Source organism: Pongo abelii, chromosome 20 (genome assembly GCF_028885655.2).
Source record: "Pongo abelii isolate AG06213 chromosome 20, NHGRI_mPonAbe1-v2.0_pri, whole genome shotgun sequence".
In the NCBI taxonomy this organism is placed as follows: Eukaryota; Metazoa; Chordata; class Mammalia; order Primates; family Hominidae; genus Pongo; species Pongo abelii.
In genome coordinates, this window is record NC_072005.2 from 62,905,892 (window position 1) to 62,923,302 (window position 17,411).

The 17,411-nt window shown below is 47.4% G+C and overlaps 1 protein-coding gene and 2 pseudogenes across 13 annotated transcripts in view; all 3 read right to left on the reverse strand.

Annotated features, from left to right (window-relative positions):
• Nucleotides 1-2,672: 2,672 nt before the first annotated feature.
• LOC103888698 (large ribosomal subunit protein eL13-like) lies at nucleotides 2,673-3,456 on the reverse strand (annotated as a pseudogene).
• A 619-nt stretch (nucleotides 3,457-4,075) lies between these two features.
• Nucleotides 4,076-5,017, reverse strand: LOC100438460 (CD99 antigen-like; annotated as a pseudogene).
• A 3,442-nt stretch (nucleotides 5,018-8,459) lies between these two features.
• Nucleotides 8,460-17,411, reverse strand: part of LOC100438104 (zinc finger and SCAN domain-containing protein 5A) — a 90,851-nt gene continuing 81,899 nt past the window's right edge. For 4 of the 13 annotated variants that reach the window (XM_054539134.2, XM_063719752.1, XM_054539133.2 and 1 more), the window contains exons 3-6: nucleotides 11,686-12,196; nucleotides 10,652-10,855; nucleotides 9,642-9,792; nucleotides 8,460-9,377 (exon numbers count right to left, since the gene is read on the reverse strand). In XM_054539134.2, the coding sequence (XP_054395109.2) occupies nucleotides 8,626-9,377; nucleotides 9,642-9,792; nucleotides 10,652-10,855; nucleotides 11,686-12,069 (1,491 nt within the window). In that variant the 5' untranslated portion in view covers nucleotides 12,070-12,196 and the 3' untranslated portion in view covers nucleotides 8,460-8,625. The remainder of the gene's footprint in view (nucleotides 9,378-9,641; nucleotides 9,793-10,651; nucleotides 10,856-11,685; nucleotides 12,197-17,411) is intronic. The other 9 variants (XM_054539142.2, XM_054539141.2, XM_054539143.2 and 6 more) reach the window with 3 other exon arrangements.

Sequence of the window (17,411 nt, forward strand, 5' to 3'; positions counted from 1 at the left end):
GTCTCTGGGACCACAGGCACACATCACCATGCTCGGCTAATTGTTTCTATTTTTTTGTAGAGTTGGGGTCTCACTATGTTGCCCAGGCTGATCTTGAACTCCTGGGCTCAAGCGATCTGCCTGCCTTGGCCTCCCAAAAAGTGCTGGGATTACATGCATGAGCCAGTGTGCCCAGCCTAGTGGCAGAATTTTCTAGCGATGGAATCATACCTTATGTACTCCTTTTCTATCTGCCCTCCTTCACCTTCATAATTATTTTGAAATTCACCTATGTTCTTGGGTGTAATCAATGATTCCTTTTTACTGCTGAGTAGTATTCTCAACTTCATTGAATTGTACCCTTTGCATATGTGTCTTTTATTGTATATCAACTATACCACAGTAAAACTATACAAAAAAGATAAGAGGTTCCCTTTTTTTTTTTTTTTTTGAGATGGAGTCTCACTCTGTCGCCAGGCTGGAGTGCAGCAGCATGATTTCGGCTCACTGCAACCTCTGCCTCCCGGGTTCAAGCAATTCTCCTGCCTCAGCCTCCTGAGTAGCTGGGACTACAGGCGCCCGCCACCACGCCCAGCTAATTTTTGTATTTTTAGTAGAGACGGGGTTTCACCACATTGGCCAGGATGGTCTCGATCTCTTGACCTAGTGATCCGCCCGCCTCAGCCGCCCAAAGCGCTGGGATTACAGGCGTGAGCCACCACGCCCGGCCAGGATTTTCTTAAAACTTAAAAACAAATTCAGCATTTGACCAGTTCTCCCAATTTCAACTTTCAGTACTCATGGTCAAGCCAACAGCCATCAACCTGGATGACTCTGTTGCCATCCTCACTGAGCTCCTGGTTCCTTCCCTTCCCCTATATGGGCTGTTATCCTTTTTCTCTTTTTTCTTCTTTCGTTCTTTTTTTTTTTTTTTTTTTTTGAGACAGGGTCTTGCTCTGTCACCCAAGCTTGAGTGCAGTGGCACGATCATAACGCCCTGCAGCCTCAACCTCTCAGGCTGAAACAATCCTCCCACCTCAGCCTCCCCAGTAGCTGGGACTACAGGTGTGCACCACCAGGCCTTACAATTTTTTTTTTTTTTTTTTGTATATTTTGTAGAGACGGGGTTTCATCATGTTGCCCAGGCTGGTCTTTAACTCCTGAACCCAAGCTATCCACCTGCCTCAGCTTCTCACAGTGCTGAGATTACAGGCACGAGCCACCGCGGTCGGCTCTATGGGCTATTTTCAAGGCATCTTCTGAGAAAATGCTAGACAGAAGTCAGAAAGCTACTCTATGAAGGCAGAGGCATTCATTGGAGCTGTGAGTGATGTACCTCTAGATTCTAATTTTAGGAGTCGGCAGTGTCAACCTAATTCTATGCGTCAGACCAATTCAATGACTGAAATAGTGGCAGCTCCACCTACTAGTACAATGGGTCAAGTTTTCACATTTCACTTGTGCCTACAGGATGGGGCTTGGCAGGCTTCAGATGAGATTTCTGCTTGTTTCTATTTAGCTTTGGATCGTTGTGAAAGCCAGGTCATTTCAATCTTTTGTGCAAACATCATTGTCTGTAAAAACAGTGTCCACGTTTTGTCTTTGAAATGGTCCCCACCCTCCACTCATTATTGTGTTGAGAATGAAATGAGAGTACATGCTTGGCACCTGGAGATGATTGGCTATTACAGCTGTGCACCATAAGGGTAAATGCTTCCATTGTTTGATGAGCCGTCCTGGCGGTGGGTGGATCAGTCACTTCTAAACAGATAAGGAATGGCTAGAAAGCTCTTGTACCCAACCAACTTGAAGCAACCTCACCCACATCGAATCCTTCCACGTTTCTTTTCTTTTCTTTCTTTCCTTTTTTTTTTTAATGGAGTCTCGCTCTGTCGCCCAGGCTGGAGTGCAGTGGTGCGACCTCGGGTCACTGCAAGCTCTGCCCCCCAGGTTCAAGCAATTCTCCTGCCTCAGCCTCCCAAGTAGCCGAGATTACAGGCGCCTGCCACCACGCCCGGCTAATCTGTGTATTTTAGTAGAGACAAGGAGGGTTTCACTGTGTTGTCCAGGCTGGTCTTGAACTCCTGAGCTCAGGCAATCTGCCCGCCTCGGCCTCCCAAAGTGATAGGATTACAGGCGTGAGCCACCGTGCCCCGCAAATCCGTCTACTTTTCTTTTTTCTTTCTTTCTTTTTCTTTTTCTTTTTTTTTTTTTTTTTGAGACGGAGTCTCGCTCTGTCCCCCAGGCTGGAGTGCAGTGGCGCGATCTCAGCTCACTGCAAGCTCCGCCTCCTGGGTTCACGCCATTCTCCTGCCTCAGCCTCCCGAGTAGCTGGGACTACAGGTGCCCGCCAACACACCCAGCTATTTTTTTTGTATTTTTAGTAGAGACGGGGTTTCACTGTGTTAGCCAGGATGCTCTCGATCTCCTGACCTCGTGATCCGCCCGGCTGGGCCTCCCAAAGTGCTGGGATTACAGGTGTGAGCCACCGCGCCCGGCCTTCTTTTTCTTTTTTTTTTTTCCCAAACAACCAACAGTGCTTTAACACAGAAAGTAAGGCATAATCCGGGGCTTGGACTGTCTTTCAAGAAAACCCCAAACCCGCTGCCAGGAAGTCACACCCACTAAGCCCCATCCCAGGCCCAGTTGCTCCCAGGAAACACACCACGTGGAGACCCAGCATGACTGCTGACTGGTTGCAAGTCCCCAGGAGGGCTTTATTTTTTCTTTTCAACATCCTGTTCTGCAGCTTCCTTGGCTGTTTTTGCCCGTATGCCGAAGAGCCGGGCGTTGGGACGGGTCATGCGGAGACTAGCGAAGGCTTTGAAATTCTTCTCCTCAGCGATCATTCCGGATGGGCATGACCGGTCCTGTCAGCTGAGCGGCCAGTTTCAGTTCTTCAGCAGAACGTCTCTCTTCTTGGGGGTCGAGGGCTTCCTGGGGAAGCGGATGAGTTTGGAGCGGGGCTCCTTCAGCCGCCGCACGTTGGCCTGCAGGGACTGCGCCTCCTCGGATCCACAGAAATGCCAGTGTCCGGGCCATCTTGTGCGTGCCGGCCACCCTGAGCTCCTCCGGGGTGCTCCAGGGCGCCGCGGCCGTGCGCACCGTCGTGTGGTACCGAACCGTGGGGCAGCGCACGATGGGCCGGTGAGCCCCGACGCGGGGCAGGAGGGAGGCGGCGCGCCTTGGCTTGCCCGACCTGGCGCCTGCGGATCTTCCGGGCCGGCTGGTTGAACCACGCGGCCACGCGCCGCTGCAGTCCTTGTGGAAGCGGGGCTTCGAGATCATGCCATTCCGGCTGCGCGCCGTGGCTGCCTACGGCCCTGCGGCTGCAGACCAGAGGGGAGCCAGTGAGGGGAAGGTCCCTGGGCGCGCGCACCCCATCCCCGGCCTCCGCCTCTAACCCTCCAGCCTGGGCCGGAGGCCGCACCTAGAGCCCGGCCCCGGTCCAAAGCTGTCTGCGAAGAAGGGGCCCATCCATGCCCGCGTTGGCGGCAGCGCCAGGCCGATGGCGCTGGATGGAGCCCAAAGGCCGAGACCCCAAATCCCTCTGCTTTTCTAAGAAATCGCCCTACAGTCTTCTCTCTTTTTTTTTTTTTTTCAGATCTGTAATTTGTTTTCACCCGTGATTTAAAACAATACTACTGTTCTCCACCAAATTTTCCTTTGATATAGTAGGTGAACAAAATAGATTTTTTCCCCACAAATATCAGCAGACACTTCCTGGCACCCCACACTGTATTGGCATGGGTGTTAACAGTCCCAGTTCAGATGGGCAGTGTTTCAGGTGGATGCACTGTAACAAGGATCTAACTGCAGAGCCACCCTCAGAATCACATTCAGTCACGGGGTTGCCGTTCCAAGCTGGCGGAAAAGGAACCCGGGCCAGGCACCGTGAGCACACACAGTAACTCACACCTGTAATCCCAGCACTCTGGGAGGCTGAGGCAGGAGGATTGCTCGAGCCCAGGAGTTGGAGACCAGCCTGGGAAACATAGTGAAACTGCCATCTCTATAAATAATTTAAAAATTAGCCAGGTGTGGTGGCGCACCCCTGTAGTCCCAGCTACCTGGGAGGCTGAGGCAGGAGACTCACTTAAGCCCAGCTTCCCAGCTCCTTTTTCTGGGAAGCCAGAAAGCTAGAAACAACTCCAGCCATGTTGACCCGCCCAGCCTCCAAGACCCCAGGGATCCTGCCAGGGGAGCCGCTCTCTTCCCTCTTCTTCCCATGGCCGTGCCACAGCCTCCCTCCCCACCTGATGTCCCATCAGCAAGGTCGGAGTCTGAAAAGCCACCAGGTGGGCCAGGTTGGCTGGTGCAGATTTGGCTCCAGCTTGGGAGGATTAGGCAGTGCTGCATTGTTGTTTCTCTGCCAAAAAGGATACCTTCTAAATTCAACTCAAAGTCATTTCTAGCACAGGGCTTTTTGGGGTTGCAGTGGGTATCTTGTTTCTATCATCATTGAGGGCATCAGATAAATCAGCCTCTTGGTCTGGAGCATCAGCCACAGCACATAGGCGGCTGAGGAGCAGCAGTGCCAGGTGCCAGTTTATCCAGTACTGGGGCCAGGTGAACCCTTAGCCATGAGGGGCAGTCCCTGGAGTGGTTCATGCAGCCAGATACGGCAGGGGAGACACCCATCCAGGGTTGGACAGTGGAGCCTACCTCCTTTTTTTTTTTTTTTTTTGAGATAGAGTCTTGCTCTGTCACCCAGGCTGGAGTACAGCAGTGTGATCTTGGCTCACTGCAACCTCCGCCTCCCAGGTTCAAGTGATTCTCCTGCCTCAGCCTCCCGAGTAGCTGGGGCTACAGGCACCCACCACCACACCTGGCTAGTTTTTGTATTTTTAGTAGAGACAGGGTTTCACCATGTTGACCAGGATGGTCTCCATCTCTTGACCTCGTGATCTGCCTGCCTTGGCCTCCCGAAGTGCTGGGATTACAGGCATGAGACACCGCACCTGGCCGAGTCTACTTTCTTTAGACTGGGAATGGAGGTGCATGACTCTGCCATGGAAACGAACTCACCGATCTCCATGAGAGGACAGGAATTGCAGTGACCAGGCAATCAGAAAACCGACCTGCAGGCCGGGCCCAGTGGCTTACGCCTGTAATCCCAGCACTTTGGGAGGCTTAGGCAGGCGGATCATGAGGTCAGGTGATCAAGACCATCCTGGCTAACACGGTGAAACCCCCATCTCTACTAAAAATACAAAAAATTAGCCAGGTGTGGTAGCGGGCGCCTCTAGTCCCAGCTAATTGGGAGGCTGAGGCAGGAGAATGGTGTGAACCCAGGAGGCGGAGGTTGCAGTGAGCCGAGATTGCACCACTGCACTCCAGCCTGGGCAACAGAGTGAGACTCCGTCTCAAAAAAACGACAACAAAAAAAACAAAAACAAACAAAAAAACAGGCCGGGCGCGGTGGCTCACGTCTGTAATCCCAGCACTTTGGGAGGCTGAGGCGGGTGGATCACGAGGTCAGGAGATCGAGACCGTCCTGGCTAACATGGTGAAACCCCGTCTCTACTAAAAATACAAAAAATTAGCTGGGCGCAGTGGCAGGCGCCTGTAGTCCCAGCTACTCGGGAGGTTGAGGCAAGAGAATGGCATGAACCCAGGAGGCGGAGCTTGCAGTGAGCCGAGATCGTGCCACTGCACTCCAGCCTGGGCGACAGAGCGAGACTCTGTCTCAAAAAAAAAAAAAAAGAAGAAAAAAAAGAAAATCGACCTGCCAGACGCAGCCACACGTTAGATCACCTGGGGAGTTTTATAAACTCGCACCACAGGGGCCACATCCTCAACCAATCACATCATTACCTTAGGGCTGGACCCCAGGCATTGCTTTAAAAAAAAAAATATTAAAAACTCCTCAAGTGACTCCAACATGTAGCCAAATTAGAAAATGAAGCTCTAAAGAAACATTGGATGTCATTAATGGATCATAGAGAACCATGATTGAAATTGTGGGCAGGTGGTATTATCAACACACTTTCTATGTCTGGTGAAGAAGGTTGGACCCAATCACCAAAAGGGAGAACCACCACCCACCCCTACCTCCACTTCTTGAATGAAAGGGGAGTCTATGTACATTTTATGGTGGATTCCAGGTCCCTGCCTTAAAGAATGCTACTCCGAAAGGGACCTGCGTGAGGCAGGATAGGCAGTCAAGGAAAGGACCCCGTCCTCAGGATGCTGCACACGTGGTGACCGTACAGTCAACACAATAAGCCTCAGCGTTCATGTTGGAATTGAGTTCATTCAAGCAAGGCCATCTCCTGTAGGGAATTTCCACTGTAGAGAGAATGCACACGTTGATCTTACCCATCCACAAACCGACACTTTGCTTGTTATGATAGTAAAAAACACACCCCTGGGTGGGGACTTAAGACGCTTAAGATGCTAATGAGATGTGTGCACAGCTACTGCACTTGTGTGCCCAGAGGACCACCCAGAACATGCTTACTAGTAACACCTCTTCCCACCCCCACAAGGTGTAATCATCCGAGACTCCCATAAAGGGAGTCTTCCTCAAGCGGGTCTTTGCTGTCTCATCCTTAGGAGCAGCAGGCCCTGAATCCTTGCTCCCAGGATGTCCTGTCTATTCTGCACTTAACTTTCAAGATATTGTATTTCCTTTGTAATCAATTATTCTATGATGCATCTCTTTGCTGTGTGTCTCTTGATTAAACTCCTTTAAATTAAGATGACAAGAACCAAAGTCTTACAAAAGTGGTCTTTAATAAATGAATCCAGCCTATTTGGGAAGGGACCTTTCCAGACCTCTGCAAATTGCAGGACTTTGCCTGTCAGCTCAATCAGCCATCCATAAAATGTCCTCCCAAGACCAGCAGCATCAGCACCACCTAAAATGCACATTCTCAGGTGATCCCAAACAAGTAAAATCTGAGAAATTGTCACCAAGAGGATCCTAGGGAGACGTGACAACTCAAGGCAATGTGGTGTCCTGGATGGGGAGGAAGGAAGAGGAGGTCATTGTGTAAAGACTAAGGAGGCCTCAATAAGGTATGGGCCTTAGATCACGGCACTATATCCAGTCAGTTCATTGCTCCAGTCAGTTCAAAGGTGCCATACTAATGGACCATGTTGGCAGTGGGGGAAGCTGTGTGGGGCATTAGGGAGCTCTATGGACTTTAGAAAGCTATTCTAAAATGAATTATATGTTTTAATGCACACTCTCAGGCCCCATGCCCAGTCTGCTCAATCAGAAGCTGAGTCTGGGGCCCACCCACCTGAGGATTAACCACGCCTTCAGGGGATGGTAGTATCACTAAGCCCAACTAGTCACCAGAGACTCTGAATGCCTCTGTAGTTCAAGAGTCAAATCGGGAATTTAGAGGTTGCCAAATTTAGGCCACAAAATACACCATCTAGGGCAGGGAGATAAATAGGCAGAGCAGAGAGGATTCGGGGGGCAGTGAAAATACCCCCCACAATACTCCAGTGGTGGATACTCATGAGACCTTTGTCCAAACTCACAGGATGTACAACACCCAGGGCGAGCCCTAATGGATGCCATGGACTCTGGATGCTGGTGATGTGTCCAGGCAGGCTCACTGATGGAACAGGTGCACCACTCTGCTGGGGATGCTGGGTGGGGAGAGGCTGTGCTGTGTGGGGAGGGAGTCTAGGGGAACTCTGTGCTGTCCACTGAATTTCCCTGTGAACCTAAACAGCTCTGAAAAAGAAAGTCTAGAGCCAGGCGTGGTGGCTCACACAACACCAGCCTGGGCAACAAGAAATCCCATCACTACAAAAAATTATTTCAAAAAATTTGAATATAATAATTATATTAAAGTCTAATAAAAATGATACAGGGTACAGTGGCTCATGCCTGTAATGCCAGCACTTAAAGAAGCCAAAGCAGGTAGATCACTTGTACTTAGGAGTTCAAGACCAGCCTGGGCAACATGTCAAAACTCCATCTCTACAAAAAACACAAAAATTAGCCAAGTTGGTGGCGTGCTCCTGTAGTCTCAGCTGCTTGGGAGGCTTAGATGGGAGGATTGCTTGAGCCTGGAAGGTCGTGGCTGCAGTGAGCGGTGATTATGCCACTGAACCTCAGCCTGCGTGACAGAGGGAGACACGATCTCAAAAAAACAAAAAAAAACAAAAAAAAAAAAGAAAAAAGAAAGAAAAAAGAAAACGAAAGCTCTACAGGATACCCAATAAAAGCTGAGTTTCAGATAAATAATGAATAATTTAGAACATACTGATACTAAAGAAAATTGTTTATCTGAAACTCAAATTTCACCAGGCATTATGTATTTTATATGGCCACCCTCCGTGGACAATTTTACTTTACAGCAAAACAGTGGGTAACCCCACGTTAATCAGGAAACTCAGTTTTTCATTATACAATATTGAAAACTAATAAGATGATCGTTTACTGGAAGAACAGCAACACAAACCAAAATAAACCTATAAGAAAACAATGGACATAATGAAACAGAAAACAAAGCTCAGTGGGGAGGATACATATTTACTCAAACATCCTGGCAATTCATATCTAGGGCACTCTCTCTGTGTGCCAGGCGTTCTTGCATGTGTCACATGTTATCTGATAACATTGATGAAAAATATCATTCATTTCTTCTTGGTGCAGAAGGCATAGATCGGATTATGCAATCACTGAGAAGTAGCTTCTGGATGTGTTTTCTGGTGGCGTCTTAACAATTTCAGACGACTGAAGGCTCTTGGACACTTGGAACATTTGTAGGGTTTCTCTCCGGAGTGGATGCGCTGGTGCTCCTTCAGGCTCCCCCTGTAGGTGAAAACTTTCTTGCAGTCTTTACATTCGAAGGGCTTCTCCCCTGTGTGGCTTCTCTTGTGACACTTCAAGTAGGACTTCTGGGTGAACTGCTTCTGGCAGACGTCACATGTGTAGGGCCTCTCGCCTGTGTGGGTTCGCTGGTGAAACTGGAGGCTAATAAGCTGCATGAAGCGCTTCCCACAGAGATTACATTGAAAGAGTCTCTCGCCTGTGTGTGATCTCTTGTGGATGACTAGCTTGGAATTACACGTAAACCTCTTCTCACACACGTCACATGCAAAGGGCGGCGGTGCCTTGGCTTCTTGGCCATCTGGGTGACTGACTGGGCTCGCAGGGCGTGGGGAATGAATTGAATTCATCCCAGCTTGTCCCGGGGATTCTCTGTTGCCCACAGGTGTGGCTTCTCCTTCAGGCTCTTCTTGGGAAATGGAGGTGGCATCTGGTTTGCTTCTTTTGAGACCTCTCAGATTCAGAGCGTCTCCTCTGTTCCCGCTGTGAGTCGAAGCTTCTCTCTCCACAACGCAAGCAGAAGGTGTGTCAGCATCCGCATTTTCCACAGAGGCTATTTTTGGGGGTTCCTTCCCCTCCTTTGTTCTCACCAGATCTGCTGGAAGAAGGCATTCCACACACACAGTTAATAAAGCGCATTTTCAATACACCAAACTCATTGCAACCAAACACTGATGTTGGCTGACAACTTCCCCTGAACCTCAAGCCTAAGACATTGGACTGTAGGTCTCTGGAAAGTGGAGGATGGGGAGGCTTTGGCAGCTGAGTGCCAACTCCTCCAGGGGATGATAATGTTGGGACCCCAGCCCCGCACCCCAGAAGACAGGGACTAACCCCTATGGATCCAAGTCTTCATACTCACTGGGACTCTTTGGAAGCTGAGGCTCTGGGGATATCAGTCCTGGGTTCTCTTCCCTGTTTTCCTTCAGATCCTTCTCCAAGGTCTGCTTGGGTCCCGGAGACTTTGGGTCACCTTTTACGTCAATACTCCTGTGTAGCAGAAAGTCCTCTCCCTGAAGAGGAAAAACCAAGAGCAATGACTGCCGTGTCTAAACTGGTGGAAGCACGGACATGTCTGTCCCCTCCTGACTGGACACACCAGACTTCCCATGGACCACCCCATCACCCCAAGTAAACATCACCACCTCATTTCTGAGTCTGTCCCTAATCTGCACGCTCCTTATTCTAAATCAGCTCTTGTGCCTGGTGGTTTTCACTGTTTGGTTCTCTGAGCATATTTCTCCCTGCCGTGCCAACGTCTCCCTGCCCCTGATGCTGGAAGGAGCATGACTCTAGGTTGAGGCCCCTCAGCTGTGGCACCATTGGCACTGGGGCTGCATCACCCTCCTGGAGGGGGTGCTTCTGTGCAGAGCAGAGACCTCGCCTCCATCTTCTAGATGCTATTAACACCCCACCACCCCCTACAATGACACACACAAACATCTCTAGACATGGCCATGTGTCTGGAAAGGCAGAATTACCCCAGTTGAGAAACACTCTTCAAATTAAGAAATTGACAATCTGTAGAAAATGGTTTCCTTGCTGAATTATTACATTAAATGTCTTTGAGGTAACTGGCTACAGGGAAGGAATCTTCATTTCATTCATCTGTGCCAACTGCCTCCCTCATTTCACTGAGACCATTTCTTACCCCTCACCCTAAATGCTAAAAGCTCTCACGTGGAGGGAAAAGTAGATGAGGCTTCCCTCTCTGTGACGGCTGAGGAATGAATGTTTGGGGATGTACCATGTCCATGGGGAATGGCTCTAATCTTGTCCTGTGCCAAATCTCTCAATCAGTCCAGCGGCCACACAATTTCCTCCCGTTCCTTCTCCCACCTCTGCCCAGACACCAAGGCCTCACACACTCACCTGCCTCCTGGACAGTGCAGGGACCCTGGGCAGGGTCTGCAGCTCTCGGCTGGCCTGGCCTTCCCCCGGACACATCTGGTTCACAGAGGAGGCCTGCTGGCTGGACATGTCTCTCGGATCATCTCTGACACTAGCGGGGGCTTCAGCCATCTCGACATCTGATTCCTGCACAATATATTCCTTTCCGTGGAAGGTGACCACAGACTGCAGAGAGAAAAAAGACAATCAGACTCACTATGAGGACCTGAAAGTGGCTCTCATATTCCCTAGGTCCTGCCATAATGCTCACACTTTACTGTAATTAATGTTCAAATCTGTCTTCCCAATACAGAGTCAGGTCTGTGGACACAGCAATCCTGTCTGAATTTTTTCCCCTCTAGACTCCAGCACCTGCCTGCGCCTGGAATATTCTAGTTAAGTACATAAATATGGGCCCTTTAGAGGAAAGGGTCTCTCGATCAAAGGGAAGACAAGGAGAAATATTCTGGGTGAATCCAACTCAATTGGCTGATGGCAGCTCACCTTGTGTTAGAACTTAGGGGCTTATTTGGGGACCTGGAGGCAGATCCCTGCATCTCTGATACCAACCACTTTCCCTGCCTCAGGATGGTATTTCTGGGACCCCTTCAGTTCACTCTAATGCCTCCTTCTCTATGTTCCATCAGGCGTAATATTTCACCAATGTCTTTCTTTCATGTTGGCCTCACACAGTGTATGGGTCCCTGTAGCCCCTCTGCCTGTCCATCTCCTACACCAGGAACTTGCCGTCATCCAGATAATTGAATCTGGATGATTATTTGTCACGGTGGGTTGTCCTGAGCATTGGAGAATGCTTAGCAGCATCTCCTGTGCTCCCCCCTTATGACAACCAAAAACTGTCCCCAGACACTGCCATGTGTCCCTGATGGGCAAACTCTCCTCTACTTGGAAGTCCTGACCTAGAGCAGCCCCTCGGGTCCTCTTGAGTCCAGCTGCACCGTGCAGCCCCCATCCCAGCTCCCCTTCCCTGCACCTATCACGAGGGTCCCACTCACCCATTTCTTGGGTCTTCTGTTATTTCGTAGCAGGTCCTCCAGGTCTTTGCAGCTCTGCACACCGTTCATCATGACTAAGACCTGGAGCTCCTGGGGCATGGAGATCATGAACTGCTCCATCACCAGCATGTCCAGGATCTGCTCTTTGGTGTGGAGGTCGGGCCTCAGCCACAGATGGCACAGCTCAGTGAGTTTCCTCAGAGCCTGGATGGGGTCCGACTCCTTCGGGCAGCTGAACATCCTGAAGTTCACGTGAGAAATCTCAGGGTCCACGTCGTGATTTCCAAGTTGAGTTTCTGAGGATGCCATAGACCGTGGCAGCTCCAACCCAGGTCTGTTGCAGGATTCTCCTAGACGCCATGAGGATGTGCAATTTGCAGCCATATCTAGTGGAGAATTTTTTAATCAGTCTCTGAGAAAGCTCTTCCAGTAGTTGGTATCTAATTGATACCTATCTACACAGGCTTCCTCTGGTTTTCCTCAGTAATAGATTCACTGTTCGTTCAGAAGTCTAGGGGGGAAAAAGTATGAGCCTCATTAGTTTAAGTTACTACTCCATCCGCCCCTCCCTTCAAAATCCCTCATCCTGGATGCCACTTCTTCAGCAGCATCGAATTCAGCACAGTGGAAATCCTCCAGTGTCTATACCTGACTACATACTCTGGTTTAAAATCTTAATGCCCCCTGGATTCTGATCTCTAGGAAATCACTGTGCAGAGGCTGAATCAGTTTTCCTGTCAATTGGAACAACATTTTTCCTGACTATAAATTAAACAAGATAGTTAGGTGAAGCTCCTAAAATCTGACGCAAAAATAAAGTAAGCCCTTTATGTTTTCCCATCAGGACAAGATCCAAAGCAAAGCCCTTAGTCATAATTATGCAAAAAGATAGAGAAAAAGAGTTAGAATGTAATATTTTCCCCCAACACATATTCTTGTTAACTCCAGAACATTTACTTGCTCCAGGGAAGGGACAGCATTAAAGAATCCTATGAGGATTAAGCACCCACACAGATATTTTGTTATTTTGGTAAAATATACATTCATAAATTTCATCATTTTTACTCTCTTCAAGTTCACGATTTTATGGGACTAAGACATGCACCATGTTGTACAACCATCACCACTGTCTAGTTCCAGAATTGTCTCATCAACCCAAAAGGAACCCCATCCCCCTCAGTGATCACCCCCTACCCACCCACCCCAGCCCCTGGCAATCACTAATCTACCTTCTGTCTCTAAGGGCTTCTCTATTCCTAATCTCATCTCAGAAAATGGATTTAAAGTCTAGTGCTCTTTGATATTTTAAAGAAGTGGGTTCATACAATAATAAGATTGTTAAAAATTAATTCCTAAACCTAGCTTCATTAGGCAGGAGCCACTGAGTGATACTCTCCAGGCATCAATTATCATCCAAGTTCAACAGCTATGAGAACACAGCCCTGCTTTCCTAGCCACAGATGGGGGAACCAACATGAAGGTCTGCAGAGAGGAGAAAAAACTGGCAGGAGGGTCTTGGGAAAGGTCACTGGTAGCCTGGAGGATGAGTACCCCACACTTCCTGGAAGGAATCTGAGCAAGTGCAGAACAGAGAGACAGCCAGGGAGACAATCGGCAGAGCGGGGAGACAACCCAGAGGAAGAGACAATATTTACACACCACACATCTCACGGGGCTCCTGTGCAAAACATAAGCAACTCAAACTACTCCAGAGCGAGAAAACACATAACCCACTAGAAGGGGGAAAGGCGCCTGTGTGGACATCTCAGATGAAGACATGTGAATGGCCAGCAGGTCTAGGAAAAGGTGCTCATTATCACTCATCATCAGGGACATGCAAATCCAAACCACAAGACACCCCTCATGCCTGCCAGAGTGGCTGTTCCCAAAAAGACACATGGAATGAGTGTTGGTGAGGATTCGGGGGAAAGGGATCCTCTGCACCCTGTGCTGGGGTGTAAATTAGGGCAGCCGATATGGGAGACAGTATAGAAGCGCCTCAGAAAATTAAAAGTCCAACAACTGCATGATCCGGCAATCCCACTCCGGGGCATGTACACAGAGGAAAGGAAATCAGGACGTGGACTCTAAAACAGTGAAACTCTGGAGGGATAGAGGGAGGGAAGGTTGAAAAACTATCTGTTGGTTGCTATCCTCACATCCTGGGTGATGGGTAGAGTCATACCTCAAACCTCAGCATCACTCAATATACTCATGTAACAAATCTGAACAGGTACCCACCGAATCTAAAATACAAGTTCAAATTATAAAAAAAAAAAAATTTAAAGGAAGTAAATAATATAAATAATAATTAAAAACCCAGTGGAACTCATAGTAGCAGTGAGTAGAATAGTTACCAGGGCTGGGGTGGGGGTTGGGGAGATATAGGTCAAAGAGTACAAATTTCAGTTGAAGAAATCAATTCAAGAGAGCAATTGTCCAACATGGTGACTCCAGTTCATAACAATGTATTGTATACTTGGAAATTGCTTAAAAAAAAAGTAGATTTCAAGTATTCTCAAAACCAAAAATGGTTAGTACATGAGGTAGGGCATATGAATATTAGCTCAATTTAGCCATTTTACAATGTTTGTAATACTACAAAGCATATAATGCTATATGCCATAAATATATACAATTTTTAGTTTTCAATTAGAAGCAAATTAATTTTTAATGAAAAAGCATACAGATATGATAGAGAAAAGGGAGCCTGAAATTCTGGAATTAAAAGTGGTTTTGCCACAGGGCGCCTGCTGCTGCTCAGGAGGCAGAGGCGGAGGCGGGAGGATCACTTGAGCCCAAGTGTTTGATAACAGCCTGGGCAACATAGTGAGATCCTGTCTCTAAAAAGAAAGTGGTTTCATGTTCCTAGAAATCACTTTGTCTTTGATCTCAGTTCATTCCCTGTTAAAGTAAGAAACAAGACACAGGAAAAAATAAAGGCAGGTACAGGAGTTAGTATTCAATTCTGGGAGTATATACCACACGGGTCACCCGGGTAGGCACACTTAGCTCAGATTCTCATTGGCCTAGTAAGTTGATGCTCATTCATCAATGGCTTGATTTCACCCTGTGCAAAGGGAAAATCCAGCAATGCTTTTTAAAAAGGGTGTGTGGCAGGCAAAGTGGTTCAGGCCTGTAATTCTAACAGTTTGGAAGACCGAGATGGGAGCATGCTAGAGCCCAGGAGTTCAGGACCAGCCTGGGCAATATACCGAGACCCCATCTCTGCAAAAAAAATTAAAAATTTATCCAGTTGTTGTGGCATATGCCTGTAGTCCCAGCTACTCGGGAGGCGGAGGCGGGCGGATCGCTTGAGCCCAGGAATTCCAGGCTAGTCTGGAATTCTAGCGAGAACCTGTCTCTAAAATAAAATAAAATATAACCTAAGCTTGATGAGAAAGTTAGTATTATTCCTAGTTTACAGAAGCGTTACATAACGAGTCAGAGTTAATCATGGGGTGCAAAGGAGACCCGCTGCCTTCACAAAGTCTCCGAGCAAATGCATGAGAAAATAAACCCAAACTTTCTGAAACCAACCCCCGACAGGCCAGCTCCTAAACCCCACAGACATCCCCGCTGGGCACTTACCTCCTTCCCGGCTTCCGCCTCCCACTCCTCGGTCTGGGATGCGCTCTCCAACTGGCCTGGAGCTGAACTGCGTATATTTATGGAGAAGCGGGACTCCAGGCCCCGTTTCCGGTTCCCTGCGCCGCCCCGTGATTGGTTTAGGGCCATAGAGTCCATTTTACGTAATCGGCGTTGATTACATTTCCCACTGAAACCCCACCCACAGGAAATTAATGTATTAAACATGCCTACTGTGCAAATAATATAGGTTTTCCCGCTCTACTGAGTTGTCATATTGCTGAAGTATTTGGAGGCCTCAGAAAATATAGATCTGCGAGTTTTAACCATTTTGGGTCCCCTCATGCCACAGACAGTAATATCCTAACAAGTAAAGAACATGTTCAGAGCTGGTGGATTAATATCAAACCAGTGATTTGATCTAGTTTGAGCAAAGCTCTCACATGTGAATGTCAAGATACTGAAAAAAAGAGACAGTCTTTGTTGATACATAATGAATATTGGTGATAATTTTTTACTGGTAAAAAGAGACAGTCTTTGTTGATACATAATGAATATTGGTGATAATTTTTTACTGAAAAAAAGAGACAGTCTGTTGATACATAATGAATATTGGTGATAGTTTTATTTTTTAAAAAGAATATTGGAGTTGACATGGGAAAGCTTTGTTTGAACTAGACTAAATCAGTGGTTTGATATCAGCCAACCTACCCTTATATAAAAACAGTGGGAACCAGAGAAAGGCACATGGTCCCCTCTCTGCATTCATTGCACGACGGTGAGAGGGTGGTTTATAGATACACTGAGGGTCCTACCGGGTTCCCTAGTTCTCAGTCCCCCTCAGTTAGGGCTGTCAAGCACAAAAAGCCTTAACGGTGGGTGTGAATTTTACTGTGTGGATCATGGAGTTAATGTGGAATGATAATTAAGTGCTAGGCAGGATTAGATTACAATTTGGGAAGTTCACACCATCAGTTGGATGACACTAATCCATTCAAGCAGTGATTCATTCATTTTAATTTCAGAGGAAATCTTCTCATCTAACCTTTAGGACAAATTGGAGGGCTGTTAATTTTACACTGATTCTGGTTTAAATCCTTGGAAAATCTTAAGCCGCTTAACTCTGGGAACTTCTAACTTCTTGGGAGTAGAACTTTCCTGATGTGTTGTTTTGAAGATGAAGTAAGACTATGTCAGTAAAGTGCTTGATACAAGGTTCATTTTGCCAAGAAGTTGTAACAATTATTTTCTGATGCATGTTCTCATACTTTGTTATATTTTTTCTTGTTTGCCACTGAGGTGTTGACTCTAACTTAACTCTAACCAATGAGTTAGAGTTAAGAACGGAATTATTCACTGGAATTAACTGGGAGGTGCCTAAACCACTCTCTGGCTACCCAATTCCCAATTCCCCTAAATCCTCCCCTCTGGAAACTCACAGTCTTATTTCTGTGAAGCTGCTGTTAGTATTTTGGAAGAGACCACATCGAATCTGCTAATGTCTATTAATAGTATGGTCTTTTTCACATTCTATGAACATGTCTTTCCATTTTTGGTGGTCTTTTTCAGTTTTTTTCATTAGCGCTTAATAGTTTTTCTTGTGGAAATCTTTCACCTCCCTGGTTAAATTTATTACCAGGTTTTTAGGGGTTCTTTTGCTGTTGTAAATGGGATTGCTTTCTCGGTTTTTGTTCCATTAGTTTGTTGTTGGTGTATAAAAACACTACTGACTTTTGCATGTTGACTTTGTATCCTGCAGCTTTACTGAATTCCTTTATCAGTTCTCAGTTTTACTGGTGGAGGTTTCAGGAGTTTTTATAGATGATAACATGTTGTTTGCAAAGAGAGACAATTCGACTTCCTCCTTCCGAATTTGGATGCCCTTTATTCCTTGCTCTGGCTAAGACTTTCCCAACACATTATTATTATTATTATTATTTTGAGACAAAGTGTTGCTGTGTCACCCAGGCTCACTGCAACCTCTGCCTCCTGGGTTCAAGCAATTATTTGCCTCAGCCTCCCAAGTAGCTGGGATTTCAGGCACCCGCCACCATGCCTGTGAATTTTTCTATACTTAATAGAGATGGGGTTTCACCATCTTGGCCAGGCTGGTCTTGAACTCCTGACCTTGTGATCCA